At 39.5% G+C, this 16670-nt stretch overlaps 1 protein-coding gene and 1 pseudogene across 7 annotated transcripts; one reads left to right on the top strand and one right to left on the bottom strand.

Moving 5' to 3' along the window:
• The first annotated feature begins 3712 nt into the window (after window positions 1-3712).
• LOC104718743 (lysine-specific histone demethylase 1 homolog 3) lies at window positions 3713-14021 on the top strand. 6 transcript variants are annotated; one of them, XR_015568258.1, is made up of 14 exons: window positions 4655-4826; window positions 5063-5156; window positions 5251-6690; window positions 6947-7088; window positions 7248-9443; window positions 9571-9664; window positions 9814-10151; window positions 10299-11012; window positions 11127-11201; window positions 11423-11728; window positions 12163-12288; window positions 12378-12505; window positions 13080-13528; window positions 13770-14021. XR_015568258.1 is itself a non-coding variant. In XM_087468830.1 (11 exons), the coding sequence occupies exons 4-11, from the start codon at window positions 5306-5308 to the stop codon at window positions 11486-11488; spliced, it is 5010 nt and encodes a 1669-aa protein (XP_087324956.1). In that variant the 5' UTR covers window positions 3713-4647; window positions 4756-4826; window positions 5063-5156; window positions 5251-5305; the 3' UTR covers window positions 11489-12023. The 6 variants fall into 6 exon arrangements, 2 of the variants coding, with proteins under 2 accessions (XP_087324956.1, XP_087324957.1); XR_015568257.1 differs by having other exon boundaries at window positions 12140-12288; XR_015568259.1 differs by having other exon boundaries at window positions 12140-12288; window positions 12375-12505.
• Window positions 13977-16499, bottom strand: LOC147936028 (polyadenylate-binding protein 2-like; annotated as a pseudogene). The gene is made up of 11 exons (XR_015568261.1): window positions 16238-16499; window positions 16008-16094; window positions 15848-15915; window positions 15650-15767; window positions 15472-15552; window positions 15334-15357; window positions 15156-15246; window positions 14886-14953; window positions 14592-14801; window positions 14461-14484; window positions 13977-14350 (listed from the first exon to the last, which is right to left on the bottom strand). The product of XR_015568261.1 is annotated as a polyadenylate-binding protein 2-like (transcript).
• Window positions 16500-16670: the final 171 nt, after the last annotated feature.

Below are 16670 nucleotides of genomic sequence, written 5' to 3'. Positions count from 1 at the left end.
TTTTTGTATTAATTGCTGGATACTTTACAATGAGAGGATATCTCCCTATTTATATGAATACATTAATTATAAAATAAGTCTATTTTCCTTAAATCTCTGATCTTCAAATATGGTAAATTTTCTCTTCTGATGATCTAGTCGGGCTTAGGGGGCGGTCTCGGAGGTCGGTCAAGTGACTTCGCCGAGCTTCTGCTTTTGGGCCAGTTTAGCTAGCCCAAAAAGGGGGTCCCTCGGTTTAGTTAATGTACAAAGTCTATTTGGTTTACCTTTGGTTTAGATCGGTATGTCGTGGGTGCTAAATCCCGCACCAACAATTAGTCCCCCCCCAGTTCGGTAGATTCGATTATCCATTCGAGTTTCCGAACTATAGGAAAAAATATTTGATCTAAACTTTAGGAAAACTGAATTCCGAGCACGCGAACTGATGTTGTGCGTCAGGACTCGTCGCCTCGTTAAAACCTTCTCCGGTAAACCACATGGGAGAAAACCCGAAGTAAGGAAAAAGAGTACGAGTCATGATCCTAACGTCTTTAGCGCCCTCATACAGACGGTCTCGCCGATGGTTGCCTTGGCTGCGTCGATCTCTCAGTCTTCTTGGAAGAATTGTTTTTGCAAGAAATAAAGTTTTCACTCTATTCGGAGTTTTACACGAGGCGGGACGTCTCCCGGCTTACATCAAGTAATCCTTATTGGGTAATTTAACCCAAGCGTACATGCGCTTTGGCGGAGGGCGAAGTACGGGACTTCGGCTTACCTTCTTTGTTCCAGTTTGGAAGTCGACGGCGAATTTAAAACTCTGGGTTCGGCTTACATATCCGTCCAAACCGGAACTTGCGAAACAATTCAAAAAAGAATTCTCTGGGTTCGGCTTATCTCTCGTCAGAGAGTTTGAGGTGCGAAATAAAAACTCTGGGTTCGGCTTATTCCTCGATTAAAAGTTTGAAGGGAGCGAGATACTGGGCTCGGCTTATTCCCCTTTTAAAAGTTTGAGGGGAGCGAGATATTGGGCTCGGCTTATTCCCCTTTTAAAATTTTGAGGAGAGCGAGATACTGGGCTCGGCTTATTCCCCTTTTGCGGTTTGACGCGAGTCGAGCATCTGGCCAGGATGTCGAAAGATTCTGTATGACTCACAAAGATTCAAACAGAACTGAAGCTATTTGATGATGAACTGAAATCGAAGTTGTATGCAGACGAGCTGAAACTGAACTTATCTGAAGACAAACTGAAACTGAAACTGTCTAAAGATGGATTGAAAATGGAGCTGTCCGAAGAAAAACTAAAACTAGAGCTATCTGAAGTTGAACTGAAGTCGAAGCTGTCTGAACACAAACTGATTATGAGGTTGTCTGAGGATGAACTGAAACTGAAGCTGTCTGAACACAAACTGAATCTGAAGTTGTCTGAGGATGAACTGAAACTGAAGTTGTCAGAAGATGACCTGAAAAGTTGTCCGAAGGACGAACTGAGAAGTTGTCCAAAGGATGAACTGAAAAGTTTTCTGAAGGACGAACTGAGGAGCTGTCTGAAGGACGAACTGAGGAGCTGTCCGAAGGACGCACTGAGAAGTTGTCCGAAGAACGAACTGAGAAGTTGTCCGAAGGATGAACTGAAAAGTTTTCGTTTAAAAGGATGTTCATTCTTGATTTGCAAGCGTGGAGCCCGGCTTTTAGCACTAATGAGTTCGAAGTTCCGAACTGAGGTTATACGAGGCATGGCTCGGCTTTTTTTTTTTTTTTTTTTTTTTTTTTTTGCGAGGCATGGCTCGACTTTTTTTTTTTAAAAAAACTAACGAGTTCGTAACTGGTCCCCTTTTTTTTATAAGCAAGGCATGGCTCCGCTTTTTGGGACGAGTTACAAAAATCCCATTGATAAGCTGTAGTGAGCTGTTGAGAGCTGATAATTTCCAAAGAAGAGTAGAAAAGTATCGATTAATTTACCGTTGGTTGTGACTGTTTTCTCCATTGTTCGTCCAAGCGTCTTGAGATAATGAAGTTTATGATTTTGCTAGTAATATGAAGATGTAGCGACAGCTTTCTCATGAATTACGAGGCTGAAACAAGGTCGATCTTGTTGCGAAGGTAAGCCTCGTTGCTTTGGATTGATATGTAGATAGACTACAGGTTTCATCTAGGTTGCTCGAAATTGGCCATGAAGTAGGGCGAACTGATAAGGTGGATCTGCTTCCTCTTTTTTTTTTTTTTTGGGTTTCGGGCTGAATGTTCCTGTTCCAGAAATACGGTGATATCTTTCGCGAGGAATAGCCAATCAACTCGAAGTTTGTCTTGTTAGAAAGATAAGCTTCAGGGCTTCAATTTGATATGTAGATCGGCGTCTGGTTCGTTCTAGAACGATAGAAAAATGCTTTCGAAGTCGATTCTCTTAAAAGGTCGGATCTGCGATTTTAGGGTTTCGATAGATCACACCAGTTGAGGGAATTCTGTGATATATTTCTTGAAACAGCTCGGATTGAGGCGAGGTCGATCTCTTTAGAGACATAAGACTCGGGGCTTAAGATGTATATGCATTATGACACCTGGTTCTTTCTAGATCGATGGGAAAAAGTTCATGATGGAAGAGGATCTGACAATTGCGAACAGGCTGCATCTGATCAAGATAACTGGTCATAAGTTGAGATATAGAGCACCGATTGAGGCGTGGTCGATCTTGTTAGAAAGCTAAGCCTCGGGGCTTCAGTTTCATATGAATACCGATTTTTTGTTTCTTCTAGATCGGCGGTAAACTACACTCCAATTCGTGATGACGAGCTGATAGCTAGGGTTTCGAACAAGATGTGTCAGTTCGGAAATAGGGTGATAACTTTCGATTGACACTTCGGATTGGGTTGAGGTCGCCTTCTCCGGCAAGTTGACTCTAAGGCCTATCCATGGATGGGTTGTGCGTAATCTGGGTCATAGTAATTTGTCGGGAAATCGATCCGAAGGCTGCCTGGTGCGATGAAGACGGATCTGTGTTTTAACAGATTGTATATGCTGCAGACAAACGGTGATATCTTTCGGCAGACATGTCTGATCAATATGAAACCGGTTTCTATGGAAAGATGACTCTCGGGGCGATCTATGATTAGGTTATGCGTAACGTGGTTCGTCGTATTCAGCTGAAAAATCGATCCCGAAGCTGACTAGCGGTAAGCAGGCGGATCTGTATTTTGAAGGATAGAGTATGCTGCTGTGAAACTGCGATATCTCTTTGAATATAGCTCCGATTGAAATGAAATTGAGTTCTATGGAAAGCTGGTCTTCGGGGCAATCCGTGGATGGGTTATTCATCTTCCAGTTCGTCGGGAGCTACCGGGAAATCGCCTTGCAAGGTGGCGGTTCCGATGGTTGAACTTGATCTTCTGGTTTGTCTTAGGTTTGGTAGTAGAGAGAAGAAACGTAGAACTTAGTGTAAGGTTCCCCACAGACGGCGCCAATTGTTGAATCTAGAATTTACACAATGAATTTGTTTGAGTGGGGGACAAATTCACTTAAGATCTCCCTCTAAAATAATGGATTAAAACTAGAAAATAAAGAGGGGTTTTGATCTCTTGAGAAAGAAGTTAGGGTTTTGCCCAAAAACACTCAAGAAGTTAGGGTTTTGCCCAAAAACAATGAAGAACTAGGGTTTTTGTATTAATTGCTGGATACTTTACAATGAGAGGATATCTCCCTATTTATATGAATACATTAATTATAAAATAAGTCTATTTTCCTTAAATCTCTGATCTTCAAATATGGTAAATTTCCTCTTCTGATGATCTAGTCGGGCTTAGGGGGCGGTCTCGGAGGTCGGTCAAGTGACTTCGCCGAGCTTCTGCTTTTGGGCCAGTTTAGCTAGCCCAAAAAGGGGTCCCTCGGTTTAGTTAATGTACAAAGTCTATTTGGTTTAGATCGGTATGTCGTGGGTGCTAAATCCCGCACCAACAATTGGTAAGACTAAGAGTATGCATAGATGAAAGTTAAATTTAAAAGGTCACTCAACTAAATAGATATTTAATATATAGTATATTTTTGACTGTTAGTATTAATTAAGGTAATCCAGTAATTCACTAAAAGTAAAAAAGGTGAATACTTTTTTTTGTTAAAAAAGTTGAATACTTTTTTTTGTTAAAAAAGTTGAATACTTTTGTTAGATACATATTAAATATTACTTGTTTATAAAAGATTTTTAAGTACTACTATATCACAGTTAAATAGTTGCTTCTTCAGATCCTTGAGAGCTGGAGAGAAAAATAAACATGCGTAGGGTGGTCACTTAGACATTTCTATGATGCTTTTTGAAATTCTTACGACGCACAATTCATGAATTTGAGGGAAATGGTTGGTTTATTAAGCTGTTTTGTGAATCTCTTTCTCTTAGTTTTAAATAATTTTTTCAATGATTTTTGTATGTATAAAATAAATCTTTCAAAAGGTATGACTTGGGTAGTCGTCCCTCAAAATGTAATAAGTTTTTTTAAAAAAGGTTGACACATGTTGCAACCATTGCTGTCCCGTCGTCGTACGGTTGTAAAGATATATATATAATCAATCAAGGCCGATGCTAACGTAAGCCTAGTTCGTGTCTATAACATTTTTTGTCAGCCGCAGGCGATACGATACGAAACTAAACTAAACGCGGCGTTTATAAGCGTTTCTTGATTTGGGGTACGTCGCAATACTCCTTTTCTCTTTAATCAGTTGATTTCCTAATTTAGTTCTTTCACCATGTTCGTTTGGGTTTTTTAACTTTTTGTTTTGTTTTGAACATTGAAGCGTGGCTCTTAGCTTCTGAGATCTCCGACGAAGATTAAAAAAAAAAAAAAAAGCTCTTCGGCTACTGGCAGGTATTTCAATTTCTCGATTTATATCCTATGGGAGTGGATGTTTTGTAAACCCTAAAATTCGAGTTTTCTTGAACCCGTCTCTCTCTCATTTCACAAGTAGCTTCCTTTTCTCTATCCACTGATTCTAGCGTTCTGCATCAGTGTATTCATCTCTGCGTTATCATTTTCTGTTTCTTGTTTGTGATTGCCCCCAATCCGTCTCTGCCGTTGTTCATTTCGTTTTACTCTGGTTTTAGGTTTCGAGCTCACTCTGCTAGAAAACCCTAAAATTTGATGTTGTAAACTTCCCCTGGCGAATTTCAAATCAGAGCAGACTTGAATTTTATCAAGGTACGTTTGTTAAATTGGCGCTCGTCTTCTTAGTGGCGCACATTTTACTAGGTTGGTTTTGAGGAATTTGTGATATACGGGGTTGATTTTTCAGGTGAGAAGCTTAGGGGTAGCTTTTGTCAATTCTGCGTTCAAATTTAAGTCTTTAGATGGATGGTAAGGGGAGGAAATCTGCTTCCAAGAGAGGATCCAAGATTTTTCAGTTTGAAGATGATGCTGATGATGATGAACCTATCGGATCTCTTTTAGAGGTCATGAAGCATAAAACTTCCAAGAAGAATAAGGCTGAGACAGAAAGTACTGGTAAACGGAGGCACAAACAGGCTGTGGAGAAGAAACTGAGTGCTTTGGACAAGGTTTCTGAAGATATGGATGACACCTTAGCCAGTTTTAGGAAGAGATTGAAAGGCACCAAGAAAGGTGTTGGATCAGGAACCCGGGTTCCTCCTATTGATACTGTAACAAATGCGGATTTGAACCTGATTGAGGAAGGCAACACAAATGAGGTGCAGAGTTTGTTACTTGGGGAAGGTTTGAATAACATATCTGTCAAGAAGATGGTTGATTCAACAGTAGAATGTCAAACTCATAGGACTCTCTTAGATTCCGGCACGAGTATTAAAAGAATGGATTGCATCTCAGAAAACGGTGCCTCTAGTTCTATTCAAAAGTGTGCTTCAGAAACTGGACCCCTCCTGCATAAAATTTATGGTAAGGATGAGGCAGCCTCTCCCGGTCATGAAAAATTAGAAATACCTATGACAGTATCCAGCGAGAAGGAAGCAAATGTCGTTCATCATATTACAGATGAGGAATCCGAAAGGCCACTGTCGGAGAAGGCTGTGGAGCTTTCCAGGGTGGCTGTTCCCATGGCAGATGTCCATGGCGAAGTTTATTCTCCTACTGATAGAAAAGAAGTTGCAGTTATTGCTCCTGATCAGCACAGACACTTGAGAGAGCCAGCTTCAGAGTCTGGTTATTCGCGAGAGAAAAATTTAGTTATGTGTGATTGTGGCATCCAAGTTAATGTGGAGGATCATTCCTTTGAGTCTAATACTCAGGTTACTCTTTGTCATAAGTGCAAGTATTCTTCACATCATAATGCTTCTAATGGAAGTGGTATTCAAGTTAATACTCTAGAAGATGGAACTGCTGAAGCTTCCCCGGTTTCTGTAACTCCCTGTGAAGATGAACATTTCCGTGGTGATGCAGTTTCTTTACCTTTTTCTGGGAAGACATCTACCTTGCAACGCCCAGAGCGTATTGCTAGAAAGCGTAAGCTTGGAAACATGGTGTATGAAGGAGACATGAATTGGGAGAATGAGCAAGGCTTTCTTGATTGTCGAAGTGACAGGTCCTTTAAAGGAAGCGACAAGTGTGATTTTGTTCCATCTATTCCCAAGGTAACTGATATTGGTAGAGCAGCTGCGGTGACAGCTGGACTTAAAGCCCAGTCAGTAAGTCCAATTGAGAAGATTATACTTAAAGAGGTGTTGAAGCGCAAAGGTAGCCATCAGGAGTACCTAGTTTGCAGGTTAGTTTCCTTTTTCGTAGCTGTATGTTTTCAAATGTTTCAGTGTTTCATATTTTGTATAGACTGTATTTTTCTTATGATCTTATAAGAAGAGTGTACCTTAAGATGTCAATCCCGTTTTCACTTTACTGTATTGTTGCAATGATATTCAAGAATTTTTTTAAGTTGTTATTCTATTTTATTTTTCATTCATCCTCTTGAAGACCATAACCCCCCTTATTTTGATTTATTATAACTGATATATGTTGTTATACAGGAATTATATCTTAGGCCTATGGAGTAAAAATGTCACTCGAATCTTACCTGTCACTGAGTGTGGTGTTACTGGTGGCCCTCCTGAGAGTGAATTGCCATCAGCTTCCCTTATCAGAGAAGTCTATAAGTTTCTTGATCAGAGAGTAAGTCTGTGATGTTGCTTTATTTGTGCTGTTCTATCCTGTCTCCTATTAATTCGAGATGCTTAACTTTTTTCTTTACTTTCTTTTTAATTTGTAAGCATAATTGAAAAGTACTGGTTTCTTATAGGCCACATGTGAAACGGTATTTTTTTTTTACAGGGTTATATAAATGCGGGAATTTCATCTGTGAAGGGGAAAGAGGGATCTTCGACAAATCAAGACTATGATCTCCTCCAAGGGAAAAAGCGTGCAGAAAGTTATATGGCTTCTGTGGCAGACTCTGAAGAGGGAGTTGCTTTTATCCTTGGTCAGGTCAAAGCCGTTGAATCGACTAGTGAGGATAAGAAATGTGCTCTCCAAAATGATGAAAGGGACCTGGTAGGATGCGCGACCTCGGAAATGTTGGGATCTACCAGGAAAACATGCGAGGAAGACATAGTTGATGATTGCAAACATTCTGTGAGCATAAATGCTTTACAGGATGGTACTGCATCTAAGGTTGAAAAGCATCCTGAAACACTTTCAGTAGCGAAACCTGCTTTGTCTAGCACACTCTCGTCCGCAAATAGTAATCAAACGAGAGATAGGAACTGGGTTCAATGTGAGGTTAGAGATGAGAAGAAAGTTATAGTAATTGGGGCTGGTCCTGCTGGATTAACAGCAGCACGTCATTTACAGCGCCAGGGTTTTTCTGTAACCGTTCTTGAGGCAAGGCGTAGAGTAGGTGGTCGTGTATATACGGACCGGTCATCTCTTTCAGTTCCTGTGGATCTTGGGGCTAGCATAATTACAGGCATTGAGGCTGATGTGCCATCTGAAAGAATGCCAGATCCTTCGGTATTGGTCTGTAACCAGTTAGGTCTGGAGTTGAGCGTGTTGCATGGATTCTGTCCTCTTTATGATACTGTAACAGGGGAAAAGGTTCCTGCAGAATTAGATGATGCTCTACAAGCAGAGTTCAACAGTCTAATTGATGATGTGGATTTGCTTGTTGAGGAAATAGGCAAGGAAAGAGCAGATAAATTGTCCCTCGAGGATGGTTTAGAATTTGGCCTTCAACGGCTGAGAATGCCACATGACAAGGTGAACATTGAAAAAATTGGGCTTGTCAATGCAACGGATTCTTCCTGCTCAAAAACTGATGCCTGTTCGAAAGATGATTTTTTGAATCCTCTGGAGCGAAGAGTTATAAATTGGCATTTTGCTCACACAGAATATGGTTGCGCTGCTGTTCTCAAGGAAGTGTCGCTTCCTCACTGGAATCAAGATGAGTTTTATGGCGGATTTGGAGGGCCACATGCTATGATTAAGGGTGGCTATAGCCGAGTTGTTGAGTCGCTTGCAGAAGGACTTGACATTCACTTGAACAAAATAGTTTCTGAGGTATCTTACGCCTCTGATGTTTCTGCCGCACATAACAGCAAGCATAAAGTCAGAGTTAGTACATCAAATGGCTGTGAGTATTTTGGAGATGCTGTTCTGGTAACTGTTCCTCTTGGATGCTTGAAAGCAGAAACTATTAAGTTTTCACCACCCTTGCCGGACTGGAAGTATTCGTCAATCAAGCAACTTGGTTTTGGAGTTTTAAATAAAGTTGTGTTGGAGTTCCCAAAGGTATTTTGGGATGATAGTGTTGATTATTTTGGGGCAACGGCGGAGGAAGCAGATCTAAGAGGTGAGTGCTTTATGTTTTGGAATGTCAAAAAAACTGTTGGTGCTCCTGTCCTGATAGCTTTGGTGGTTGGGAAGGCTGCTTTTGAATATACAAACAAGAGTAAGTCTGAGCACGTGAACCATGCAATGATGGTTCTTCGTAAGCTTTTTGGTGGGGATCTGGTTCCTGATCCTGTTGCCTCTGTTGTTACTGACTGGGGCACTGATCCTTACAGTTATGGTGCCTACTCATATGTTGCTATTGGTGCTTCTGGTGAAGATTATGATGTATTGGGAAGGCCTGTTCAGAATTGTTTGTTTTTTGCTGGTGAGGCAACATGCAAAGAGCATCCTGACACAGTTGGTGGTGCAATGATGACTGGAGTTCGGGAAGCTGTGCGTATAATTGATATACTTAGAAGTGGAAATGATTACACAGCAGAAATAGAAACACTAGAAAAAGCGCAGAGGAAATCTGTTCCTGTAAGGGATGAAGTCAAAGACCTAATAAAGAGGCTTGAAGTTGTTGAGCTGTCTAATGTGCTGGCCAGGCAATCATTGCTACGGAACATGTTCTTCTCTGCTAAAACAACTGTTGGGCGTTTGCATTTAGCCAAGGAGTTGCTTAATCTACCTGGTGAAGCCTTGAAATCCTTTGCAGGTACAAAAGAGGGGCTTGCAGTGCTGAACTCTTGGATCCTGGTAAGCTCAGTGAGATGGTTTCTTTACCCAAAGCACATAGTACAACTTTCCCTGGCTTATATGTTTGTTTCACGAATTTCTATTGGCTCTTTTTACATAGTCTTGCTTATTTAAAATTTTCTATTAGGATTCGATGGGGAAGAATGGAACCCAACTTTTACGTCACTGTGTACATATTCTTGTTCGAGTTACGAGTGATCTCTTTGCCGTGAGGCTCTCAGGTATTGGTTATTTCTTCCAAGTTCACTTTCTGTCCCAAATTACATACAATCAGTTCTGTCTTAAGACTCCATATTATCTGTTATCTGTTTCATGATTTTAGCCCTGTTTAATTTTCTCTAAGTTGTTTACTTTCCACGTTCTGATGCAGGCATTGGAAAGACTGTGAAAGAAAAGGTTTGTGCACACACGAGCCGTGATATCCGCGCCATTGCAAGTCAGCTTGTTAATGTGTGGCTGGAACTATACCGGAAAGAAAAAGCTAATAGTGGAAAGAAATCATCGAGACAAGCGAATACTATAAATACCTCTAGAATAAGAAGAAAACTGAATAGTGCGGACACAGACAGTAAGGGAAAACTGAGCGATGGCAACGATGGGAAAACAGATGGAGAGCTTGAAGACAACCAGCTACCTATGTCAGAGGAAGAGAAGGCTGTGTTTGCTGAAGCTGAGGCAGCTCGTGCAGCAGCAGAAGCAGCTGCCAAGGCAAGTTTTGTAATCTTCAAATTAATGAAATGTAGCGATCGATGCTTGCTGATTGGTTTCTCTGGGGGCGGGAATGTGATTTCCTATCAAGTCAACCCTTTTTCTATTTGTTTATTAACAAATAAATTATATGTTCTTGTGTTGCAGGCATTTTCTGAGGCCTATCATAATACTTCATTGCAGCTTCCTAAGATTCCCTCGTTTCATAAGTTTGCCAGGCGAGAGCAGTATGCAAAGATGGACGAATCTGATTTCAGGAAAAAGTTTCCTGGCAATGTCTTTGGAAGACAAGATTGTATGTCAGAGATAGACTCGAGGAACTGCAAAGTTCGGGACTGGTATGATTTTCCTGCCTCGTGTCTTGACCTTGACAATTCAAGGATTCCAGTCGATGACTATTCACAGCGTAGCCATTCAAATGAGCTTGTATCTCATTCCAAGTTCAGAGAATGTTCTGGAGAAAGTGGGGCTGCGGATACCAGTTTTTTAACTGGGGCATGGGTTGATACTGGTGGTAGTAGTGATGGTTTCAAGGATTCCCAGGCTATCGATAGATGGCAATCTCAAGCTGCTGCTGCTGATCCTGAATTTTTCAATCGTACTTTGCATATTAAGAATGATGAAGATTCGATTGCATGTTCAACAGGCCCTCCGAGTTGGAAGAATGACCAACAAGCGAATGAATGCTCTGTGTCACAGGTTACAGTGAATAAAGAGTCACATAAAACTCATATCCGGAGTGCAGATCGTTTGAAACAGGGGGTTGTAGATTTTGTTGCATCGTTGCTTATGGCCCCTTATAAAGCAAAGAAAATTGATAGAGATGTATACAAGTCAATAATGAAGAAGACCGCAACAAAGGTTTGTAACTTTGTGGTTTTCTTCTTCTCAAAATTCTTTAACCAGTATATTGCGATTCTTATTTCTTCCTGAATTTATAAAATGAGTCTTCTGAAACTCTTGGACATTTATCAGGTTATGCAACATACAACAGATGTGGAGAAAGCCATGGCTGTTCAGCAATTCCTCGACTCAAAGCGGAAAAACAAGGTTTGTAAAAGCTTCAAAAATTTCAGATTTTTATTTTGCCACAGTTATGGCCTCTTAAGTTTCTAGTTTATCCATCTCTCTGGTGTAGGCGAAATATCGATTTTTTCTTGTGATGAATAAACTTGGTCATAGGTTCTCATAGTAAATATAACCAAATAGTTACATCTATGTTAGAACAGTTTCTGATTAATTGTCACTTCATTTGATTGATGTGTATACAGATTCGTGACTTTGTGGACAAACAAGTTGACAAGTATATGGCGATAGCTCAAGTTCCAAAACCTTGATGACCGTTAGGATCTACAGTAATGTCCAATGGTTGAGTTGGTATCCGATGGGAGGGCAAGCCCCTTTATAGAAACCACATATCATCGCTCATTTTATGAGGAAGGTTATCTCAAAGAAGCAGATGGTCTGATGCAGAAGAGAGTTTTTGCATGAGATTTTGTCATACTATATGATTGGCAGAGACAAGTTTTTGGTACTAACATGATATGATGAAGAATTTGGTCTTGCTATGTTGGAAGGTATGAGTGAAGCATCTTCTCTCTTCCTGGGGACAATGTTCTGAGGATTTTCTGATCAAGGTTCCGTCTAGTGGATGCGTCTTTCATAAGTTATCCCCTTGGATGATACATGTTCTCAACTCACCCTGATTGTTTTTAGTAATTGTATAGAGCTCAAGATTTAGTGTTAACCCCCGTTAGACAAATTCTACTTTTAGGTATCTGAATTCATTTCTTGAGATTCATATGACATTTTCTGAACCCAAGAGAATTTTTTTTTCACTTTATAATGTCAATGATAATATGGATTAAGTCAGAGATGCCAATATGATATTATGTTCTGAATTTCCTATAATAGCAGCAGCCATACTTCCGTTGGTAAGTTCATTCCCTATCTTTCTGAAGGAGAATTCTGAGTTACCCCTGCTGCAGGTGTATCACTTTTACTCTTGCAGGTAAAAGATGGATCATCAAAGAATGGAAAGTAACGATTGGTTCAGCTCCCAGGCATTTCGGGATTGATGTTCTTCAGTGCCTTAGACTTAGGAGCAGCTTGTGGAACAGGAACTGCAAAAATGCAGGTTCTTTGCTTTGTGTGTGTTACTTCAGCATTTTCTTAATGATGCCTTTGTCCGCAATGTAGCTGAAAGTTTGATGCTGGCTTTAGCAGGTGAGGAAACTTAAGACTTGGCTAAATACACTTTGACCCATGTTGGTGAGAGCTGGAATCTTTGTAATCGAAGCTGTTAAGATATAGATACCTTGGTTCAAGAATCACTCTGCTTTTGATGGGAGGAGGTACATATATGCTTACCATGTTTTTTATAAATTTTCAATTGCATTTACATATGATCATTGATCAAGGATCAAATTTATGATGGATTTATATATGATTTTCATGCCATTGTTCATTCAATAATATTGCCAATTTTAGTGTTCAGTTTTGCAAGTACCTCCCCTTCTCCTTCATATCCTAGTGTCGTCTGAGCAATCCTTAACCTTTCCCGTCTATTATCTCAAATATTTTCTTTTATTTTTGTGCAAAGCAAAACAAAGTCGTTATTGAAACTTTAAAGAAGTCTACTACTGAATACACTGGGATTACAATTCATTCAATCTATTTATTTGTCATCTGAGTTTTACTGTCAATGTGTTTCTTTCTTGTGTTGTAAACAATAATCATAACAGAAACATCTGTGAAACAACAGTGTCGTGGAAACTGAAATCCACACACTCACTAGTATAAACTTAAGAACAATAAAAGATGGCCAGTGTTCTTAAGATTAGGACCGAGGTATCGAGGTTCCGTTTACCCTCAGGACCTTTGGAGTACCAGGAAGAAACGTATTGACCATACACAACTTCCTTGTAGGACGGTGGTGAAAGTTGAGAAACTGGTGCTATCCTCTGACGCGGACGGAGGTGGAATAGCAGGCGTAGCTCATGGAAGAGTCTCGGAAGAAAGAGAGACCCAAAGACCTCATCCGATCAAGGATATGGATAGGAACGCCATAGTTGATCACGTGGAAGGCTCCCCTGTTGCGACAAGCGTCACCGATGGCTTGCAACAAATGGGGTTGTTAAAAAAAAAGAGAGCGAGAATGTTGCTAATGTTTCAAAATTATGTCTACATTAAGGAGAGTAATGCACAAAGATCGGTTTATACGGAAAAGTTCAATCGTTCCAGCCATCGGGAATCGCATATGGAGAGATCTGATTCACAATCCCTTCCATTTGATATTCTCAGTAGATGTTTTTGGGTATGAGTAGCTCAGGAGCTTTCAACTAATGGTCAATTCCTGCAACTACGGGCAAAACAGGGTACATATTTCTTACTATTAATATTGAACATGATCACTTTGGCAGTTTCCTTAAAGGATTTCAATGACTACAAGTCTGAGTATCCTATTATTTAAGATTTCAATCTTAATAGTTTTAAATTCTAAGTTATTGCAATATGTTGTAAAGAATATTACAGCAAGCTTCAAGCTTACATTCTTCTAGGTCAAGCTTGCCACTCATGCTCGAAACTCTGAATTATGTTTCTTATATGGGTTTGCAGATGCTCCTTCACCTAGCAGAAGCAAGTTGGCATTTTGGCTGTACATAAATATTCAGGGAACCCTCAAGATTCCCTTTATCTGATTGCTATGATCAAGAGCATTTCTTTATTCCATAGAAGCGCATTGTCTTTGTGACCAACAAGAGAGTTGTGTTACGTTATTACAGGTTAAACCAACTAAAATACGATTTCACATGAAGGTTTCCATTAGTGTCTTATAATTATATTATTAGCTGACTTTTTTTGCTTCCATTTAGTGCTCTAATATGAATAAGATGGATAAGAAAAAGAAATAGGAAAAAAAGATATGAGCCTCAGCTACTTTAAGTTTTTAATATTTAGGGAATACGTTAGTCGTCACAACTGGTCATGCATCCATAGTTTAGTTGTCTGCGCTATCTCAATGATTCCTCTCCATCTACCTCTCCAACCTTCTTCTTAGAAAAGACCAAAGCCCTTCTACCATCAGTCTTCGTTAAGAGAAGATAATCTTCTTACCGCAGAATTCAGCTACCTCCGGTATCTTCAGTTTAGGTTTGGTCGCCACATCAAGGCTTCCTCCTCGAAGTTTGTCTTCATACCTGGAATATATATATATATATAAGACTCTTGTGATCTTTCCATGTATACCAAAAACTTCACCCAATGTGATGATAACAAAACTTTAAATGAAAATAGTTAAATCCCTTACCAAAGCTTCTCTACAAGGTCATACCTAATTAACAAAAATAAATATAGCTTTAATCTTCTGTAATGACATCAAAACTATATATAGCAATAACTTATAAGACAAGCAAATCTCCTAATGGAAAATCAATTTACTTGGGTGGGAGAGGGTATGGAGCAGCTATCTCTGCCAATTGAAGATAAATCTTATAGTAGCCCAAAGGTACACCATTCTTCTTTTCAACAGCCTCCTCTGCTTCCTCAGCAGAAGCAAACTCAATAAACCCACAGCCCACATGATTACCCCTGTGGTCTACAATAAGTCGAACTCGATCAACTTCTCCAACATCTTCGAAGAAACTGATGCTAGTAAAATTAGATAGATAATATTATATCTGTCACGAAAAAAATGCTCCGCAAACGAAAGTGGAAATTTGAGGTGCTACTTACATATCTGATAACTGAGTATGGCAAGAGAGACCGGAAGCAAAGAGCGTCTTCTCTGTTACGACAAATGGCTGAATAATTTAACCGCCAAGTGTGTTAGCACAACTCAAAGTAGAAAAAAGGACTTCAATTGCATAACAACAAAAAGTAGACTCATCTGAAGATTCTGATTCATCCCCAGAATAAATCATCTTTCGACTTTATGGAAACAGTTCTGTTATTAAAGGGTAAGTGTTTCTTCTGAGCCTGACATATTAAGAACAAGGTATATACCTCAACAAAATCGGGAGTTTCATCAAGTCCTTTCACTGCCTCGTTTTCTTCTTCCAACGGAAGGCTTTCTTGTCTAAGGTAGTCTTCGTGCCTGGAACATCAAAAACCCTATGTAGACCCAAAAACTTCACCCAATATGCTCTTGGTGAAAAAAGGCAAATAGTTAAAAACCCCTTACCAAACATTGTAATCTATGCAATACCTAAGTAACAAAAACACAGCGTTAGTCTTCTGTAATGGCATCAAAACTCTAGCAATAAGTTACAACCAGTACTGTTACATAAACAAATCTGCATAACATGGAAAACCAATTTACTTGTGTGGATAATATGGAGCTTCAGCCACTTCAAGAACAATCTTGCCATCATGCAAATATACCGTTCTTCTTTTCCAGCGCCTACAATATCAAATATCTAATCAGTAATCAGCAATCGTACTTTCAAATTAACTACTTGTATATATATATTTCATCATTACTATAAAACTAGTCTCACCTTCTCAGCTTCCTTATCAGAAGAAAACTCAACAAAGCCATAACCCACATGCCTGTCCTTTTTGTCTGAAATAAGTCGAACATGAACAACTTCTCCAACATCTTTGATGAAATTGATGCTGTAAAGATGGAGGATAAGATATTAGTCATGAAGAACTTGCTCCAAGAAGGGAAAGAGGAAACTAAAGGTGTTACTTACATGTGTGATATTTCAGTTTGGGGAGAGAGATGGGAGACAAAGATAGTCTTCTTTAGTACGGAAACTGCCTAAATTTAACAGCCAAGTCAAATTAGCAAAATTCCAAGGATAAAAATACTTGAACTGCAAAAACAAAAAATATATATATAAGAAGAGGTACCTCAACATAATCGGGAGTTTCATCATGTTCTCTCATCAAAAAAATCTGATGATCGTGCAGATATTCACCATTCTTCTCATTCAAAGCCTACAGTATAAAAGATATAATCAGCTATAGTGCTCTTTCAAATAACCCACTTATCATAAGCGTACACTATAATTGTCAAATGACTATTTATATATTTTTTCTTTTAATGGTTTTTCTAATCATTACTACAAAACAGCTCTCACCTTCTTTGCATGGTAAGCAGATGCAAACTCAACAAAGGCATAGCCCAAATGCTTGCCCTGGTTGTTCACAATAAGTCGAACACTAACAACTCCAATATCTTTAAATAAACCTTTGCTGCAAAAGTGGAGCATAAAATATGAGTCACGGAAAACTAGCTCCTATCTAAAGAAAGTGGAAATTTTAAAGTGTTACTTACATGGTGAGACTTGTTTTTGTAGTAACGATGAGAAAAGTATTTAAGTTGGCACTTTCAAACAAGTACGTTTGCTGATTGAAACATCGTTACTACAAAACAAGTCTCACCATCTTTACTTCGTTAGCAGAATCAAGCTCAACATAGGCATAGCCCTTATGCTTTCGCCAGTGGTGCACAATAAGTCGAGCATGAACAACGTCCAACATCACTGAAGAAAGAGATGCTGTAGTAAAAGC

The sequence above is a fragment of the Camelina sativa genome, chromosome 10, assembly GCF_030686135.1.
Source record: "Camelina sativa cultivar CO46 ecotype springtype chromosome 10, ASM3068613v1".
Taxonomy (NCBI): domain Eukaryota; kingdom Viridiplantae; phylum Streptophyta; class Magnoliopsida; order Brassicales; family Brassicaceae; genus Camelina; species Camelina sativa.
Note: the sequence above shows the minus strand (reverse complement) of the source record. Positions and strands in the feature narration are given on the sequence as shown.

What these genes read in the sequence shown, in the direction of transcription:
- LOC104718743 (XM_087468830.1), top strand. Translation starts at nt 5,306, where the DNA reads ATGGATGGTAAGGGGAGGAAATCTGCTTCCAAGAGAGGATCCAAGATT. An exon ending in CAGGAGTACCTAGTTTGCAG is followed by an intron (nt 6,691 to 6,946) that starts GTTAGTTTCCTT and finishes GTTGTTATACAG; the next exon opens with GAATTATATCTTAGGCCTAT. An exon ending in ACTCAAAGCGGAAAAACAAG is followed by an intron (nt 11,202 to 11,422) that starts GTTTGTAAAAGC and finishes ATGTGTATACAG; the next exon opens with ATTCGTGACTTTGTGGACAA.